This window comes from Serinus canaria, chromosome 5 (assembly GCF_022539315.1).
Source record: "Serinus canaria isolate serCan28SL12 chromosome 5, serCan2020, whole genome shotgun sequence".
NCBI classification, from domain to species: domain Eukaryota; kingdom Metazoa; phylum Chordata; class Aves; order Passeriformes; family Fringillidae; genus Serinus; species Serinus canaria.
Genome location: NC_066319.1, coordinates 30,288,415 through 30,303,387, shown reverse-complemented (window position 1 = coordinate 30,303,387; position 14,973 = coordinate 30,288,415). Strand labels below are relative to the sequence as shown.

General features: G+C 44.5%; 2 protein-coding genes across 4 annotated transcripts in view; one reads left to right on the top strand and one right to left on the bottom strand.

The window, feature by feature from the left end:
* Positions 1-9,579, bottom strand: part of GPR176 (G protein-coupled receptor 176) — a 32,760-nt gene extending 23,181 nt beyond the window's left edge. Inside the window, exon 1 of the mRNA XM_009101966.4 lies at positions 8,478-9,579. Within this exon, the coding sequence (XP_009100214.1) occupies positions 8,478-8,706 (229 nt within the window). The 5' untranslated portion in view covers positions 8,707-9,579. The remainder of the gene's footprint in view (positions 1-8,477) is intronic.
* A 2,622-nt stretch (positions 9,580-12,201) lies between these two features.
* The window catches only part of EIF2AK4 (eukaryotic translation initiation factor 2 alpha kinase 4), a 38,504-nt gene continuing 35,732 nt past the window's right edge, over positions 12,202-14,973 (top strand). For 2 of the 3 annotated variants that reach the window (XM_050974775.1, XM_018907497.3), the window contains exon 1: positions 13,524-13,794. In XM_050974775.1, coding sequence (XP_050830732.1) covers positions 13,627-13,794 — 168 coding nt within the window. In that variant the 5' untranslated portion in view covers positions 13,524-13,626. Of the gene's footprint in view, positions 13,795-14,973 lie in introns of all 3 variants that reach the window. The other variant, XR_007777647.1, reaches the window with a different exon arrangement.

Genomic DNA, 14,973 nt, shown 5'->3' with positions numbered 1-14,973 from the left:
CCAGTCTTCCAGTCCAGGATATTTTCCTTATTGCAATGTTTCCGTGGAAGCTGGCTGACTACAAGGCACCAGTTCTCCCTGCTTCCAGCAGCTAAATCTAATTTAAAGATGCTAAAAATAAAAAAGGCTTACATGTAACACCACTGTTCAGAAAACAAGAGGCTGTATTTCCTGCAGGGAGAGCATTTAATCAGCAGTGAGATGAACAAAGGTACAATACAATAATTGTTTCACTAGTATTTCTGCCATTTGCAAACTTTCTAGCAGCACTTACCCCACTATCAAAACATTTTGACAACTCTTTCCTCGTTGGATATTGAGACAGCAAGTATAGGAAACATAATATGGAGAAATCCCAAGTCTTTGGGCATCCAATTTAGCTATTGCCCCAGTGAGCTCCCATACTGGACACCCAAGACTATTTAGAGCAATTTACAAATTCTGTGATGGGCCAGTTGGGTGCAGGGATCAAAACCAAGTACAACAGGAAAACAAAGAATTACTTTGGTAATATGGAAAATTTTCCTTAAATATTACAGGATGTATATAAAATCTTTTTTTTTTCACTGCAAAGCATTTCACATTGATATCCCCACTAGTATACATCTCCTATATGATCTCAGAGTCTCATCTTAAATAAACATCAAAAAGAAGCGTCTTGTAGCCTATATTAGGAAATTTCACCTCCATGAAGGAGCAGGGAGAGAGCAAGTGTGGGAACATCAAAATCCTACTCAGAGAAAGGAGCCCCCACCCCAAACCCTCCCCAGAAAACGAGACTATACACCAAAGCTGATAATACAGATTTTATTTAACAATGAATGTGAGGTAGAAAGAAATAGAAAAGGGAGGGGGAGCAGTGGAGAAATCAAGTAGAAGATAGTCACCACCTGTGGATCCTGTGATATTCTGCTGGTCCTTCTTCACCCTGGGCTTCTCAGTGGTGGGGGTCCAAAGGTCATTCAAAACTTTTTGCTATTTATACACCCTAGCAAACAAAGGAATTAATGTTCATTGACTACACAGCTCTCTTATTCTGCTGGCTAAATTATTTCCTCACCTCTAAGGCTATTAAGTCCATGTGCTTATTCTTTCTCTCCTGAGCTGGTGGGCTGTGAGTTGGTGGTTAAAATGTGCCCCTGCCAGAATTACCTTTTAGGGAATCCGAGCTGATTTCAGCACAGTTGCCAAGCTGTGGCTTGTAAATCCAGCATTATTTGTGCCCATTACCAGTGATAGATTGTTCTCCCCAGGCTTTTCTAACACTGCATTCCCCAAGCATTTCTAACATTTCTAGGTCTGAGATAACACCTGGACAATAGTATTCCCTTTATCTATCTCAAGTTCTCACTGTGGTTACTTATCTTACAGTCCAAGCTCTAGGTATACAGCCATGGTGGTTTGGGTAGGAAAAAGTGCAGGAGACCAGAGGGAAAATGAGATAAAAGGCATCTATAAATTGTTACTTGGTTCATGCACTGGTCTGGCCACAACCTGCACCTGATCAGCACAGTCTGTCCCACCTTCTCATTAAACTCCATTGCCAACTCTTCTCATGGGTGAGGGGCTCTCTTCTCCGTGGACCTGTGAGCAAACAGAAATCCAAGTGCAGTAACTGGGGAAAGACCATGGATCATCAGGGCTGATGCATCAGGATGGCAATGTCTGGAGAGACAGAGAGTGAGCATTTGTGTGGGTGTGTGTCAGTGTGTGATCACGACTAAACATCAAGCCAGACCAGCCAGCAAGAAGGAGATGCTCAGGAGGCAGTGTTGGTGTGGCCATAGGCGTGATCCAGGTAACCACGGGGTACAAGAGGGCTCTGAGAGTTGGCCAGCAACTGATCCAGTAGGATCAGCTACTGGAGAGAGCCATCTGCATCTGTGTGTCTGTGTGTGAGGCAACTGGGAGACAAGAGGATCCCAGGCCAGCTACTGGGCAGACTGGGAGTCTGGGACTACCTGCTACAGAGAGATCCATATCAGCTTATATGTCTGTAGACATATATATTTTATACTAATGGGCTTTCATCCTGAGCAGACAGAGAGGGGAAGAGGATGAGTACTCCCTGTGTCTGCCTGAATGCTGCATTTTCTTTCTGTGTCAGTCTGTGTGGCTGTTCATGGGTAATAGGTATAAGCTGTATTGTGTGCATGTGTGCCTCTTGGGAATGCATGCTCAGCCTTGCTATTGCTCATTCTGAGGACATGGAGCTGCATCAAGAACACCTCTACTGGCCTACAGGATTCTGCAGCACAGCCAGCACCTTTTGTGGAGATATGTACAATTTCCTAGATCTTGAAAAATGCTCCTCAGTGGCAAACGTACTTTTTCCAGCATCACAGAAATAAGAAATTAAAGATGAACAGAAGAGAAAAAACCACTCATTTAAGAGCTCATGATGCCTGCCTAATAGCAAGCCACTAAATGAAATCTGTAATAGAACTAACACTATTTAAATTCTTGCTAAGCCCGTGGGTTCATTCATGCCTGAAATACTAACTTACTGCCCATGACATCCATACAAAATCTCGTATCTAGATTTGCACTGAAGTTCAAAACAATCGAGCCATACACACCAGCAGGTATTTCAGCAACTGTAACTCACAATAAAAAGCAAAACATGACATCCAGTCACTTAGTAAAAGAACTGTGGTTCACAGTTCTCATTCAAGTGTTCACAGGGGAGTACAGACAGTTAAATGTCTGGTATGAATCAGTTTGTCCCGAAATAGTAGCAGTCTGCAGCTTCCTCAAGAGGGGAGGCAGAGGGGCAGGCACTGATCTCTTCTCTATGACCACCAGTAACAGGATCTGAGAGAATGGCCTGAAGCTGTCAGGGAAGGTGCAGATTGGATATCAGGAAAAGGTTCTTCAACCTGAGGGTGGCTGGGTACTGGAACAGGCTCCCCAGGGAAGTGGACACAGCAGCAGAGCTCAAGAAGCATTTGGACAATACTCTCAGGCATATGGTGTAATTCTTGGGGCTGTCACGTGTAGGACCAGGAGTCAGACTCGATGATCCTTGTGGGTCCCTTCCAACTCAGGATATTCTGTGATTCTAGGATAAATGAGATCAATGGCTAACTACAAGGCACCAGTTAGAGACATTGGTTAACCCCCCCAACACATGTCTGAGGAACCCTTCATCACACAGTATCCCCACAGTATCAGGCACATGCATTTCAGGTATAAATCACTGCATCTCACACTTCCAGGCTAGGTAAAGGGCTATTTTCCCAAAGCCTCTCTTTTAAAAGGCAGAAGCAGTGCTACCTGAAGGGCCTCTCAGCCAAAGCCAGACAAGGCGGCTCCGCTGAAGATCGGGGAGAAGAGAGGTCTCCATGGCAACAGGGGCCCCAGCACTCTCACAACCCCTCTTCTTCATCCTTTCCTCAAACTCAATTTTTCTTCCAAAGAGAATTGCTTAGTAGTTCAACTGAACACACATGAAAAACAAAAGCATAACATCTATTCCAGGTTGACTTTACCAAGTCATCCTGGACTGGACTCAACTGCTGCACAGTCCATGACTCCTGAGGCTTAGAACCACCCATACAAAACCACAGGGGAAAACTATTACTACAATGTTATGGTACTGCAATATGGTATTTCTATGCAGTTAGTAGTACACGCAACCACCACTCATATCATCATTCGCCTGATGCTTCTTTTTAGACTTGATTTTCAGTGACTTTTTGCTTTGCCAAGCTTTATTTCAGCTAATCAGCAACTAAATTAATCTATGCAAAGTCCCTGGTTCAGAAGATTTCATCTATGACAGTTATAAGCGTGATACCAGTGAAACAAAACATCATCATTTCCATCCCCAAACCTTTTTGTTTCTTACCGTCAGGTAACTCTACCCTTTCCTGTGGGCACAGCATTAAATTTTGGCTGGAGCTCTTGCAGACATGATCCTCATTCTTTAAAAATTCTCTCAGTCTAGCCTTGAGTCATATATTTGCAGTATTTTTTACTCCAAGATTCCCTGCTCCATTCTTTACAGAAGATGCCTATGGCAAGCTTTACTGGTAGCTATTCAAAAATAGATATTTTATTCCTTATGCTAACATACACTTGCCTTTACAAACAGTAGGCAAATGTGTGTAAGCATTAGGTAAATGTTTGTTACCTAGGCTATCTTACTTCAGGTTTGTACCCCATAAGGGACCTATCCATTTAAAAATTAGTTACTGCAATACTGTTTTACATCTCTCTGCACAGATACCAAGACAAGGAGAAGATCAGTTTCAGGGGCAGAGAGAGACTGGGAAATCCTCATGAAAAGGGGCAAGCCTGTCCTACAGGGCACTGGGAAGGCAGCAGAGGTTCACTTTGCACTGTGATATTGGATGCCTCTTTCAAAGCACATCATTTTCCTTCAAAGCACAGCTAGAAACCAGGAGGTAACCAATCTAACCCATGGCTTTCCAAAAAGCACTATAACCACTGAAATAAGAGTTGAAACTTTAGCAGAGCATCCTCAACCTTCCCAGTTAAATTTCCTTCTGTACAGGACAGATTTAGGAAGCCAAAAGAACAAGTAACATAGAGCCTAATTCCCCAAACCTCAAAAAAGGCATTGATCTAAAATGTCTGGGAAAGCTTCCTGGACTTGGGATTATGTGGGATACAGCTAGTAAAAAATGCATAGAAAGTAAGATGCATAGTCAGTCTGGGGAGTAGACATCAGCACTGAGGACATCTCTTTCTTGTTGTAAATTGCATCAAATTTGTGCGTGTGGATTTTTTTCCTAAACAACTGACAATAATTATTTTTTTAAAGAAGAAATTCAGTTTAATATAACATGAAAATTGTGAACATAGTCAAATAGCCTCAGGAACAAATGTTGATTCTCAGATCTTGAAAACATGAAAAGAACAGAAACCCCAAACCAGTAAAGGGGAAATTTCAGTTAGATATATGGAGGAATAAACTGTGAGGGTGGTGAGACACTGGAAAAGATTGGCCAGGGAAGTTGTGGATGTCCCATTCCTGGAAGTATTCAAGGCTAGGTTGGATGGGCATTGAGCAGCCTTCTCTAACTAAAGGTGTCCCTGCCCATGGCAGGGGTGCTAGAACAAGATGATCTTTAAGGTCCCTTCCAACCCAAACACTTTTGCATATAATTCTACAATGGGATATAATCTTAGCTCAACCTGACATGACATGAGCATTCAGTTACACCTGTCAGTAAAACCACAACTCGTAAGCTTCTCCACTTATCTGCTGAGACTTTATATGCAAGTAAGTAAACCGTGGGAAGACCATGTTCAGAGAGAGAGCCCACATCCTCATCTGCCTCAAAACTGTTATTTCTGGTCTTCCTTTCCCTTTTCCTGAGAAGGTGCTATTGTCCACTGCATTCCACCCATCATTTTTATCTCCCTTTCAAACTAAGCTCACTGTGCACACTGTTTCCAAGAGCTCTTTGGAGACCTTCATTTCCAAGATCTCACCCTACTGCTCGCATTCAACTGAAAGAGGCTGCAGCCATCTCTAGTGACCGCTCCCCACCAAAACTCAGAAGTGATACACTCTCTTTCTTCTTTCAAAGCTAAAGTAAAAATTAGTCTTTGCCTACTGATTCCTTCTAATGGCAAGATAAAAATACACCTTGCAGATCAGTGTGGCTGTACTCCTATATTCACCGCAAAACAGATCTCAAGAATCTTCTTTCATAAAAAGAAAGCTATTAAAACATTATTCACTTGGAAAGGGAGCACTATGTCATTCCAAATTTAAAATAAAGAAAAATAAAAATATTTGACTCTTTCTTGCCTTCAGCAGATATAATGAAATACTCAAAACAGTACTGTTCTGTCATATCACAGTGAGAACACAAGAATTTATCCTAGGGTCCCAAGTCTTCCCACAGGATTCAAACAGAGGTCTTAAATGGGAGAAAAGAAAACCGTAACAGGCATCTCTTTCATAGCTGACAACATTCTTCTGTGCAGCAGGGACCTAAATTAAATTCACAACACCAGCTGCAACTCTTCCTTCTTGCAGGACTTGGACCTCTCCATGCTGTAGACTCCTGCTAATGTCAGACCCCTGTAATCATTATCAAGATTGGGTGAGTCATAGAGGTTTGTTCTGTTTCAAGCTGAAATTTCTTCCTTTAAAAGGGTAATTAATGCTATTTTATCAACAGCTAAGTGTCTTGGGCACGCACTGATGATGTGAAATGCACAAGCTGCACATCCACCCAAACCAGAGAGGATTCAAACACCCTTTGTTTGTTCACACATCCTATCCCTGAGGGGCATGACCCCATCTCAGGCTTTAGGGAGAAGGATAGTCTCATCCACCTACTGAAGGGCTGCCCTGCTGCAAAGAGGAGCCTGGGACTCACTAGAACAAAGAACTGCTATTCTGCAGCTTAACTGGGGGGCTCACATGATGGAGAAAAGAGCTGGATGCCACTCATGCTCTAAGGACCATGGCAGAGGATAAATGACAACTTAATTAACAGGGTTCCTGGAAGCATTAAGTGTGAGGCATATACCCAGTTGTTATCCCTTGCTGATGGAGAGATACTGTCCAGCATGTGAACATCCAACACTTCTGGCACATATGAGAGATGTGGTTTTCTTTCCATTCAGTAAAGAAGAAATAATAGGGCAATCATTGGGTTAATATGGGAAGACATTTTTAAAGACTCCAAAGTTTTCAGTTGTTATGATACTGTGTATCATCAGTGTTTTCAATTAGCACTTCAGGGATACAGGGAGACTAGTAGCAAAGGCTACTAGTTTCAAAAAAATAGTTTAGTTTAGTTTCCATCACTATAAATGCATGAGGCCCACTGCTAACATTTGTCATTGGACTAGTGCACTTTCATAATTAAAAAAGGATATTTTTTCCTCCCGTGTTTAGCTCTTTGATAGGCCTGGAAAAGTTATTGATCTGGAAGTTTCATCAGCCTCCCAGCCATCCAGTCAGCAAATAAACCCCTTGTGACATTTTTAAATGTTTTCTCCATGTCTTGAAAACAAATTGCAGGAGGGCCAAACCATAACTTACATTAATCTTGCAAAATTTGTACCTATGGTATTTTTTTGGTTGGTTAGTTTTTAAAAACTCCTGGCTCCTGAATGAATGATTACGTGATAATGTCTGTTTTCTTCTTCAAATAATTTTGGAGGATCCATGCTCATGAAACTAAATCTGGACATAGGACTCAAATTTATTCTCTGTAAGGTTCAAAACCCCAAAAAAGAAAGAATTAAAATTCTGACTTTCCGCATCTAGTCTTGTTATTTTAGGACACTGTTTGCTGGTTATTGCTTAGTGCCAGATACTCCCCAACATACAAAAAAAACCAGAGTACCTATGCTATTAAAAGTATCCTTTCCCCACACTATATGCTAAGAAGAAAAAAAGCAAGAGCTGTGAGGATTATCTCCACTGCACAGAGGAATAGTTGATGCCAAAAAACTCAGAGATTTACACTAATAGCCAGTAAGTGACTGGGACTCAACACTATTCCATGGCTATGCTTACCATCTTCTTAGAAATTATTTAAGTGATATTACATATTACCAAAAGGACATAGATTTTAGAATTTATTACCATGACCACAAAAATGGACTTTAGCATTACTCAAGATCAGGAAAATCCAAAAAATCCAAACCAATTCCTTGATAAAATGAGCCAATGACCATCAGCAAATTCCTGATTAACTCTCTTAAGGAAACTGGGTGTTTTCTCAAGTCAAGCCCTGTGTGTAAAGCCTTGAATTATTGAGGTAGTAGTGACATTTTATTAAAATCCAGCTTACTTATCTCCCAAACAGCACTAACTTGACTCACCATAAGGCTTATTTCGCCTTGGTTTTTTGTTTGTTTGTTTTTGCTAAAAAATGCACACATATTCCTAACAAAATTTAGAGTAAGCATCAAGAAAGCAAATGTACACACATTTGTAAAATTATATAGCAATACCTTACGACATATCTAATCTATGATTCCTAAGTAGGCAAGATTGCACAAGGTTATACATATTTACAGTATAAAGTACTTCTAAAGGATTTATTTAAAATCTGGAGGACACAAATACCAAATCACTGCAGAGTGAAACAGAAATTCAGCAAAACTTGTTTTAAATCACTCCACACCCTTGTTTATATTAAAGAGAACAGATCCAATTGCAGCTGAGAATAAGCATGTCATCAACCCATCTAAATTTTGCCCGTTTAAATACTGGTAGAAAAGGTTACTAAGTAATACATACATCTAATGTACAAGTTCTTATCCATGACAAATACATTTTATACCAACAGCTTGTACACATCAAAACCTACAAGAAACTTTAAATCGTACATCTGAGGACCAGAAACGCAGCAAGAAGAGTCACGAAGGCAACCAGTGATGCCAGTTACCTTTTGGCCTGCAGTCCCTGACCGCAAGGATTTTTTAAAAAATAAATAAAATAAAATCAACAAAGAACTCCAGCAACTCTCACTCACCCAGCAAAGAGCCCACAAATATGACAACCTGCACGGTGGTGGTGAAGTGCCGGTAGCTCTGCTCCTCGCCGTGCTCCTCGCTCTCCACGGCGCCCGCCTCGCTGACATTCCCGCCCTGCCACACCATCTGCCCGGCCGAGGCGTTCCCCGTCTCCAGAGCTCCGGTGACAGCCTGGGACGGGGCATGGTCGCTTTCATTCACCAACACCCAGCTTCTGTCGTACCCCATGGCGAAGTTCCGCCTTCCTCGCTGCCACTTAATAACACAGGCTGTCCAGCCCTTGTCTTTAGTGAATGAATGGAGCCCACAAAGGCAAAAAAGACGTTTCTGAGGATAAAGCCTGGTCTCTGCCTCTCGGAGGCATCTTCACCACATTCCTGTGTCCTAAGAAGCAGGGCTGGCTGTTCGCGTTGTCACCTTGTAAGTCATGACAGCCAGTAAACAAAAGCAGAAAACAAGCCAGGCTTCTCCTTCCGATCAGCTGTGCCATAGTTTTTGCTTCAGACTGCCACAGGTCTCTTCAGCAATGTTTTACCGCAATATGCGAGAGAGAAGGAATCACGGTCCCCAGAATCACAGCCCGCACCGCGGCTCATCCTCCCTCCGCTGCCGAGGGTCGCGGCGCGGCCGCCGCGCACACGCTCGCACGGCCCCGGGCTCACTGCTCAGCAAAACCGGCCTGCAAAAGTGGGGGGGCCTCCGACTCTGTCCCCTCACTGCACTCTAAGCGTTGGCTCGGGCTTTGCTCACAGCTCTGAGAGAGGAAGAGCATGGCTTTTCCCGTGGCACATCTGCTCCCGCTCTCTCCTCCCCTCCTGCCCGCTCCGCCCGTGGCTCTGCGCGGCTCCCTCCCGTCTCTCTGGCGGCCCTGCGCGGCGCAGGACGCGGCGAAGACCCTTGCACAGCGTCCAGAGAGGCCAGTGACTGCTCAGTGGCTGCCCCGCGCTCCCGCTGCTTCTCGGGGGAAATGAACTGGGGTTTGAATCGCAAGGCGGGGGGCGCTCGAGCGATCCGTACCATCCCTGCGCGCCGCTGGCAGCGGCAGCCCTGCTCCTTGGTGCTCCCACATCCCGGTGCGGGCGCTGAGTCGCTGCGGCCCCGCACTGCCAAACCCTGCGGCCATCCCGAGCCGGGCCGAAGGAGGAGCCGCCGGGCCGCCGCGCTCCCCAGGGCAGGCGCGCCGCCATCACGTAGCCGCGGCCGCGGCGCTCGGCGGCGCCGCCATTTCGCTCGGGGGCTGTGGGAGAGGGCGGGCGCCTTTTAAACAGGTGTTTTGAAACAGGTCCCTAGTTCTGATGACAGACTTTCCAAGGAAGGTGCTGGGGTTCTAGATACGCATGTTAGTTGTTAAAATAGATTTTTTTTCTAAATGTATAATTTTCCAGAAAAGCTCTTCAGTGGTCGTAATAAGTTAAGGCATTGATTCTACAGATAGTGTGCATCCATACAGTGGGCACTTTTGCCTTTAATTTGAAGACTTGAGGTGGGGTGGGGGGGTTAGAGCTAGTTAAAAATTAAGCCAAAAAGATTTTTTCAGCCCCTGGGTGCCAGTCTGGAAGAGCTCTGAGAAGAGGAGCTATCCATGTGCTCAGCCCCTGCACAGCAAGGCTTCCTCAGGCACCCCAGGCCAGTGAGATGTGTTCCAGTGACATTCACCCGGTCTCCTGCGTTGGGAACTTCAGTGATCCAGACAGAGCTAGGTGCTGTGCCATGGGTTCAAAGACATTTGCTGATCAGTGGGATAGGGGACTGCCATTGCCCCATCCCACCACAGATCCTGGAAGCTCTTGGTGAACCCTCTGCTTGTTCCTCCATGCGTTTGGGCCCAGCCATTTGCAGCCTCCTCTCATTCCTCTGGGAGTTCATTGCTCCAGCCACTTGTCCAGTAATTCCCATCTCTGACTCACTCTGATTGTGGCCTCAGACTCACCCACCCTCCTACATTTTCTTCTCACCCATAATTCATTCACTTCGTCCATCCAGTCCCATTTTTCCCCACTTTTCCAGGCACTAATCAGCTGCTTTCATCATGCTTCCCCCTTATCTTTCCTTTCCTGAGCAGACTTCTTCCTCCTTTTGGCCTCCAGCATTCTTGTGTCCAGGTTCTGTAACCAGAGTCTGACCTCAGTTCCTCACCTCCCAGTCACCTGCAAGGTGCTTTTCCTCACACAGCCATCCCTTTCTTCATTTCCTCCATCGGTATGGAATGATGACCAAGGAGCCAGGCAAGAGTTAATGCTCACTATCTACAGCCTACACTGTGTACCCTCTGCATTGCACAGATCTGCATGGTCAAGAAAGATTGAGTTAGCTAAAGGAAGAGGTCCTGTGGGCATAGGATGGTCCAGCTTTAAATTAGGAATGGAACAGAAGCAAGTTGTACAACTGGAACTTTGAAGGACACCATGGCCAAAAAAGAAATCTTTCCCTGATTAAAAGTCATTTAAATATTAAAATGCTCACACCTACATATGCTAATAAGCTTAACGAAGTACATGCTACCACATAAATGACTGTGTTACTCAAAGCTTTGCTTAGACCATGCTATAAGCAATGTAGAAGGAGGGAGATCAGATTGCACTGTAGGTAAGGAGGGCAGACCTGTTAGGAGAATGACCCTTAACGACCTCAGAGACAGTTCTCAGGCTACTCTCCCTCCATCCAAGTGGAGATGCTGTCTTGGTAAGTGGGTACCTGCTATTATTATTATTACCCGAGTTAACACAATGTTATCATCAGAACTCTATCGCAGCTAGTGCATTCATTTAGACTTTGTATTTCTGTTGTTTCAATAAATCACATCATTTGTGAATCTGTGCTCATGGAAGTTCCCATTGAACATGACCATGTCATGCCAATTTGGTTATAATCAGAATGAGCCCAGCTGCATGCAGCCCCTCTGATCCCTGGAGACCAGCTGGAATACAAAAGGTTTTATTTTCTGCCAAATTTCTTACTCTTAACACTCAGAACCTTTTCCCTCCCTCCTGCACTTCATAGGAAGACTGACTTCCCCTCACCATGCACATGAGGAAGCAAAAGCACATTCTCACAACTAATTTAAATTTTATTTGCTAGAACTAAATGTTAATGTTGTGGGAGAGAGTTTTAAATTTTGCCTTAAATCTTGGAAAGGAAGCTTCTGTCCAGATGTAGTCTGGCAGCTTGATGTTCATCGTATTCCAGTAAATCTGTGCTGAGCATGTGAAGACTCCCTGCAGTAATATAATTTGGTTCAGTTCATGCAGATTTTTAGAAGATTAGCTAGCAAAGCCACAGCACTGAAAAAAGGTTGTCTCTTCCTCATCAAATTTTCACACTCCTGCTGGAGTACAAGACTTTTAAAAACAAATTCTTAGAATGTTTTTGTGATTATGTTAATTTACTCTGGCTTTCTTCTTAGAAACAATGATTCATTATAGAAGTAATTAAAGGGAAAAATTAGCTCGAGGTAGACATCTGGTCTAGAGCACTTCACCTTAACTTGTTAAAATTTTGCCAAGTCACAAAGCAGGGGAAAGTCGGGCGTACTGTTATCTTGCCCACCCACTGCTATACAGTGTAACAGGAGAAATTTCCCATGTGGTGGGCTGTGTGCCCCACACCACATGCTTGGGAAGTATAAACCCATAATTACTGTTAAAGGAAATTTTGCTGACATTTCTTAATTACTCGCTGCATCGCCGAGGCATTCTTGCTGTGTATTTGTGTGGGAGAGAAGATGAATCCGTGTCCTGAACACTTTTATTTCCAGTCTTTAACACAGGAAAAATTTTTATTTATTATATACAAATTGATAATGAGCATACCCAATTGTACCGGAGGAAACTCTAGTGATCAGTTACAGTGACACAGGTCACAGATGACTGAGCAAAAGAATGTCTCTGTTGTTTCTATTTAAATACTTAACAGCTTTGGTCATGCATTTCCCACCAAAAAGCAGGCGAGACAGAAAAACCCTGCACTAAAGACACATTCCAGGAATGGTGAGGAACAGACACCAGCATCACAATCGTGATACAATTTAACACTTGGTTTTCGTTTGATACTAACGACATTATTTAAGTGGACTGAAAGATAAAGAATGCGTGGAACAAGCTTTCAATTTCAGAAGTACAAATTGAGGGCTATAGAAACCGACCATTAGTGTAAATGATTGGTCTATTTATAACAAAAAATACGTACTCAAAGTGAGTAAAGTCAAAGTCACCAAAACTCCGTTCCTATATCTGGGTGCGTGGTAGCAACCTGCAGACTACTACAACTTTTTTTTTTTTTTGCCTGGGGATTACTCACCTAGATAAGCTTATAGATAAGTTATATGTATGAATTTACTTGGGGTTTCTTTATGAAGATCTCAAAACTTTAAAGGCTCCCCCTTGTGGCAGTCCTCTTCAGTAGTTCCCGTGTGAAGTGACCGAAGGAAAGCACGTTTTCCTCGCTGGTTGTCACTGCTCCCCTGACAGCCCGCAGCTGCCTCTCTCTGGCAGTCCCACCAAGGACACCCGGCCTCACTGTTTTGTTTGCAGTTCCACCAAAGACGGTTCGCTTTCCCCCTGCTATTGCTCACTACAGCAGCTGCCGGTGGGAACCTTTCTGCAGTTTTCACAGGAACTTGTATCCCGCCTCAGCTCTACATGAAATCTACAGTGAAATTCGTGATTATTTTTTTCCCTTTTGTGACTCTTTCTCAAGGTCAATTTTAAAAGACGTACACAGTATCCAACTGTCTTTGCTGTGTATCCCTGTAATGCAGATGTACCTGGAGGCATATCTTTTGGGAGTTCAGACTGGATTAGAGGAGGTTCTTCACCCAGAGGGCGGTTGATCACCGGAACACGTTCCCAGGGAAGGGGCCGTGGCACCAAGTCTCCCAGAGTTTGGACAGTGCTCTTAGTCACAGTGTTTAGTTTAGGGAGTACCGTGAGGAGCAGGGCGTCGCACTCGGTGATCCTTACGGGTCCATTCCAACTCGGCACGTTCCTGTGGACGAACCACCGGGCCCCACGCGGCACCGGCGGCCCCGGCTCCGGCTCCTCCTCCTGCCGCCGCGGCGGAGGCGGTGCCGGGCCGCGCTCCGGCTCCAGTCCCACAGCGGCAGCGCGGGGCCCGCCATGGCCGCTGCGCGCCCCCGCCGGCGCCGCTGACATGGCCCGGGCCAGCGGCGGGCGGCAACTGCCGGAGCAGCTCGCTGCGGAGCCGTCCGCTGCGGAGCCGCCGGAGAGTTACCAGATGCGGCAGGAGAACGAGCTCCAGGTGCTGGAGTCCATTTACGGGCAGGACTTCCAGGACCTGCGGCAGAGCCAGGCCTGGAAGGTAGCGAGCGGGGTCCGCGCAGAGCGCGCGGGGCGGAGGGCAGCGGGCCGGGCTGGCTCGGGAGCGGAGCGGGGCCGGACCGGACGGCGGCGGGGGCGCGGCTGGCGCTGCCTCGCTGGGGCCGCTCCTTGTCTTCCTTGCCTGACGTGTCGCGTCTCTCGCTGCGTGCCCGTGGTCCTTCCCTCAGCCCTGCCATCTGCCACCTTTCCGATTGATTCTCGAGATGAAAGCGCTCGCTCTATAATCAGTGCTGTGCTCATAAATTGCATTTAAAGTAATTGTCAGGCTTTTAAAAAGCCTCTTAATTCGTTCCTTAACCTAGTAATTACATACTTGCTCAACTAATTGATCTCGTCGGTATACATGACGATATTGACATAGTTATTATATGCTGTGGTTTTGTCACAGTGCACCTATTTCCATGATAATAGTTTTGCTTTCATTTTTATAGGTGTGGGTTTTTTTAATTACAGCTAGTTAATGCTCAGGCCTGATACTCATTACTCCCTTCCATTTGTCTTTCGTGTCCCCATCAAATTGATATTTCCTTTCCAGCTGTCCATGATACTGTTTTCCTGTATCTGGAGATAATGGTCGCTATTCTGTTCCACAGGTTAACTTTTACTGTTGTTTCTTTTTGCATTCTTTTGTCTGGAATGTGTACTATATATCTTCTGCTTTCTTTTGTGCCAGAGACTTGAACTTAAATTTTTTACAGCAACTTATGACTTTTTTTCTCTTTTTATGAAGTTTGGTGAGAGCACTCTCAGTAATTTGTTGGGTTTCCAGAAGTGTTCACTCTGTATTGAAGGTCATACCTGCTAGCCTCTTCACTAGAAAAGCAAAGGGGATAGTTACCATCTGTTTCTGTATTTGTTACTCTCTGTGGTCTTACTTCCCTCCCTGTTTTTCATGTTACTAAGGGCTGGGTTGTTTTGTTGTTGTTTTTTGTTGTTTGTTTTTAAACCTAATTGAAAATAAAAAGCTGGGAATACTTACATGGGCGTATTTTACTTTATTCTGATTTTGGGTAGGTGATTTGAACAGAGTAGGGATGGGGAAGGTAATTCTTGTTAAAATTCTGGTTTATGGTAAAACACTAAATACAACTACATAAAAAATACTGCCCATTGGTTTGGCCATGTAAGGTGTATAGCATTGTGACATTATGGTCTGTTG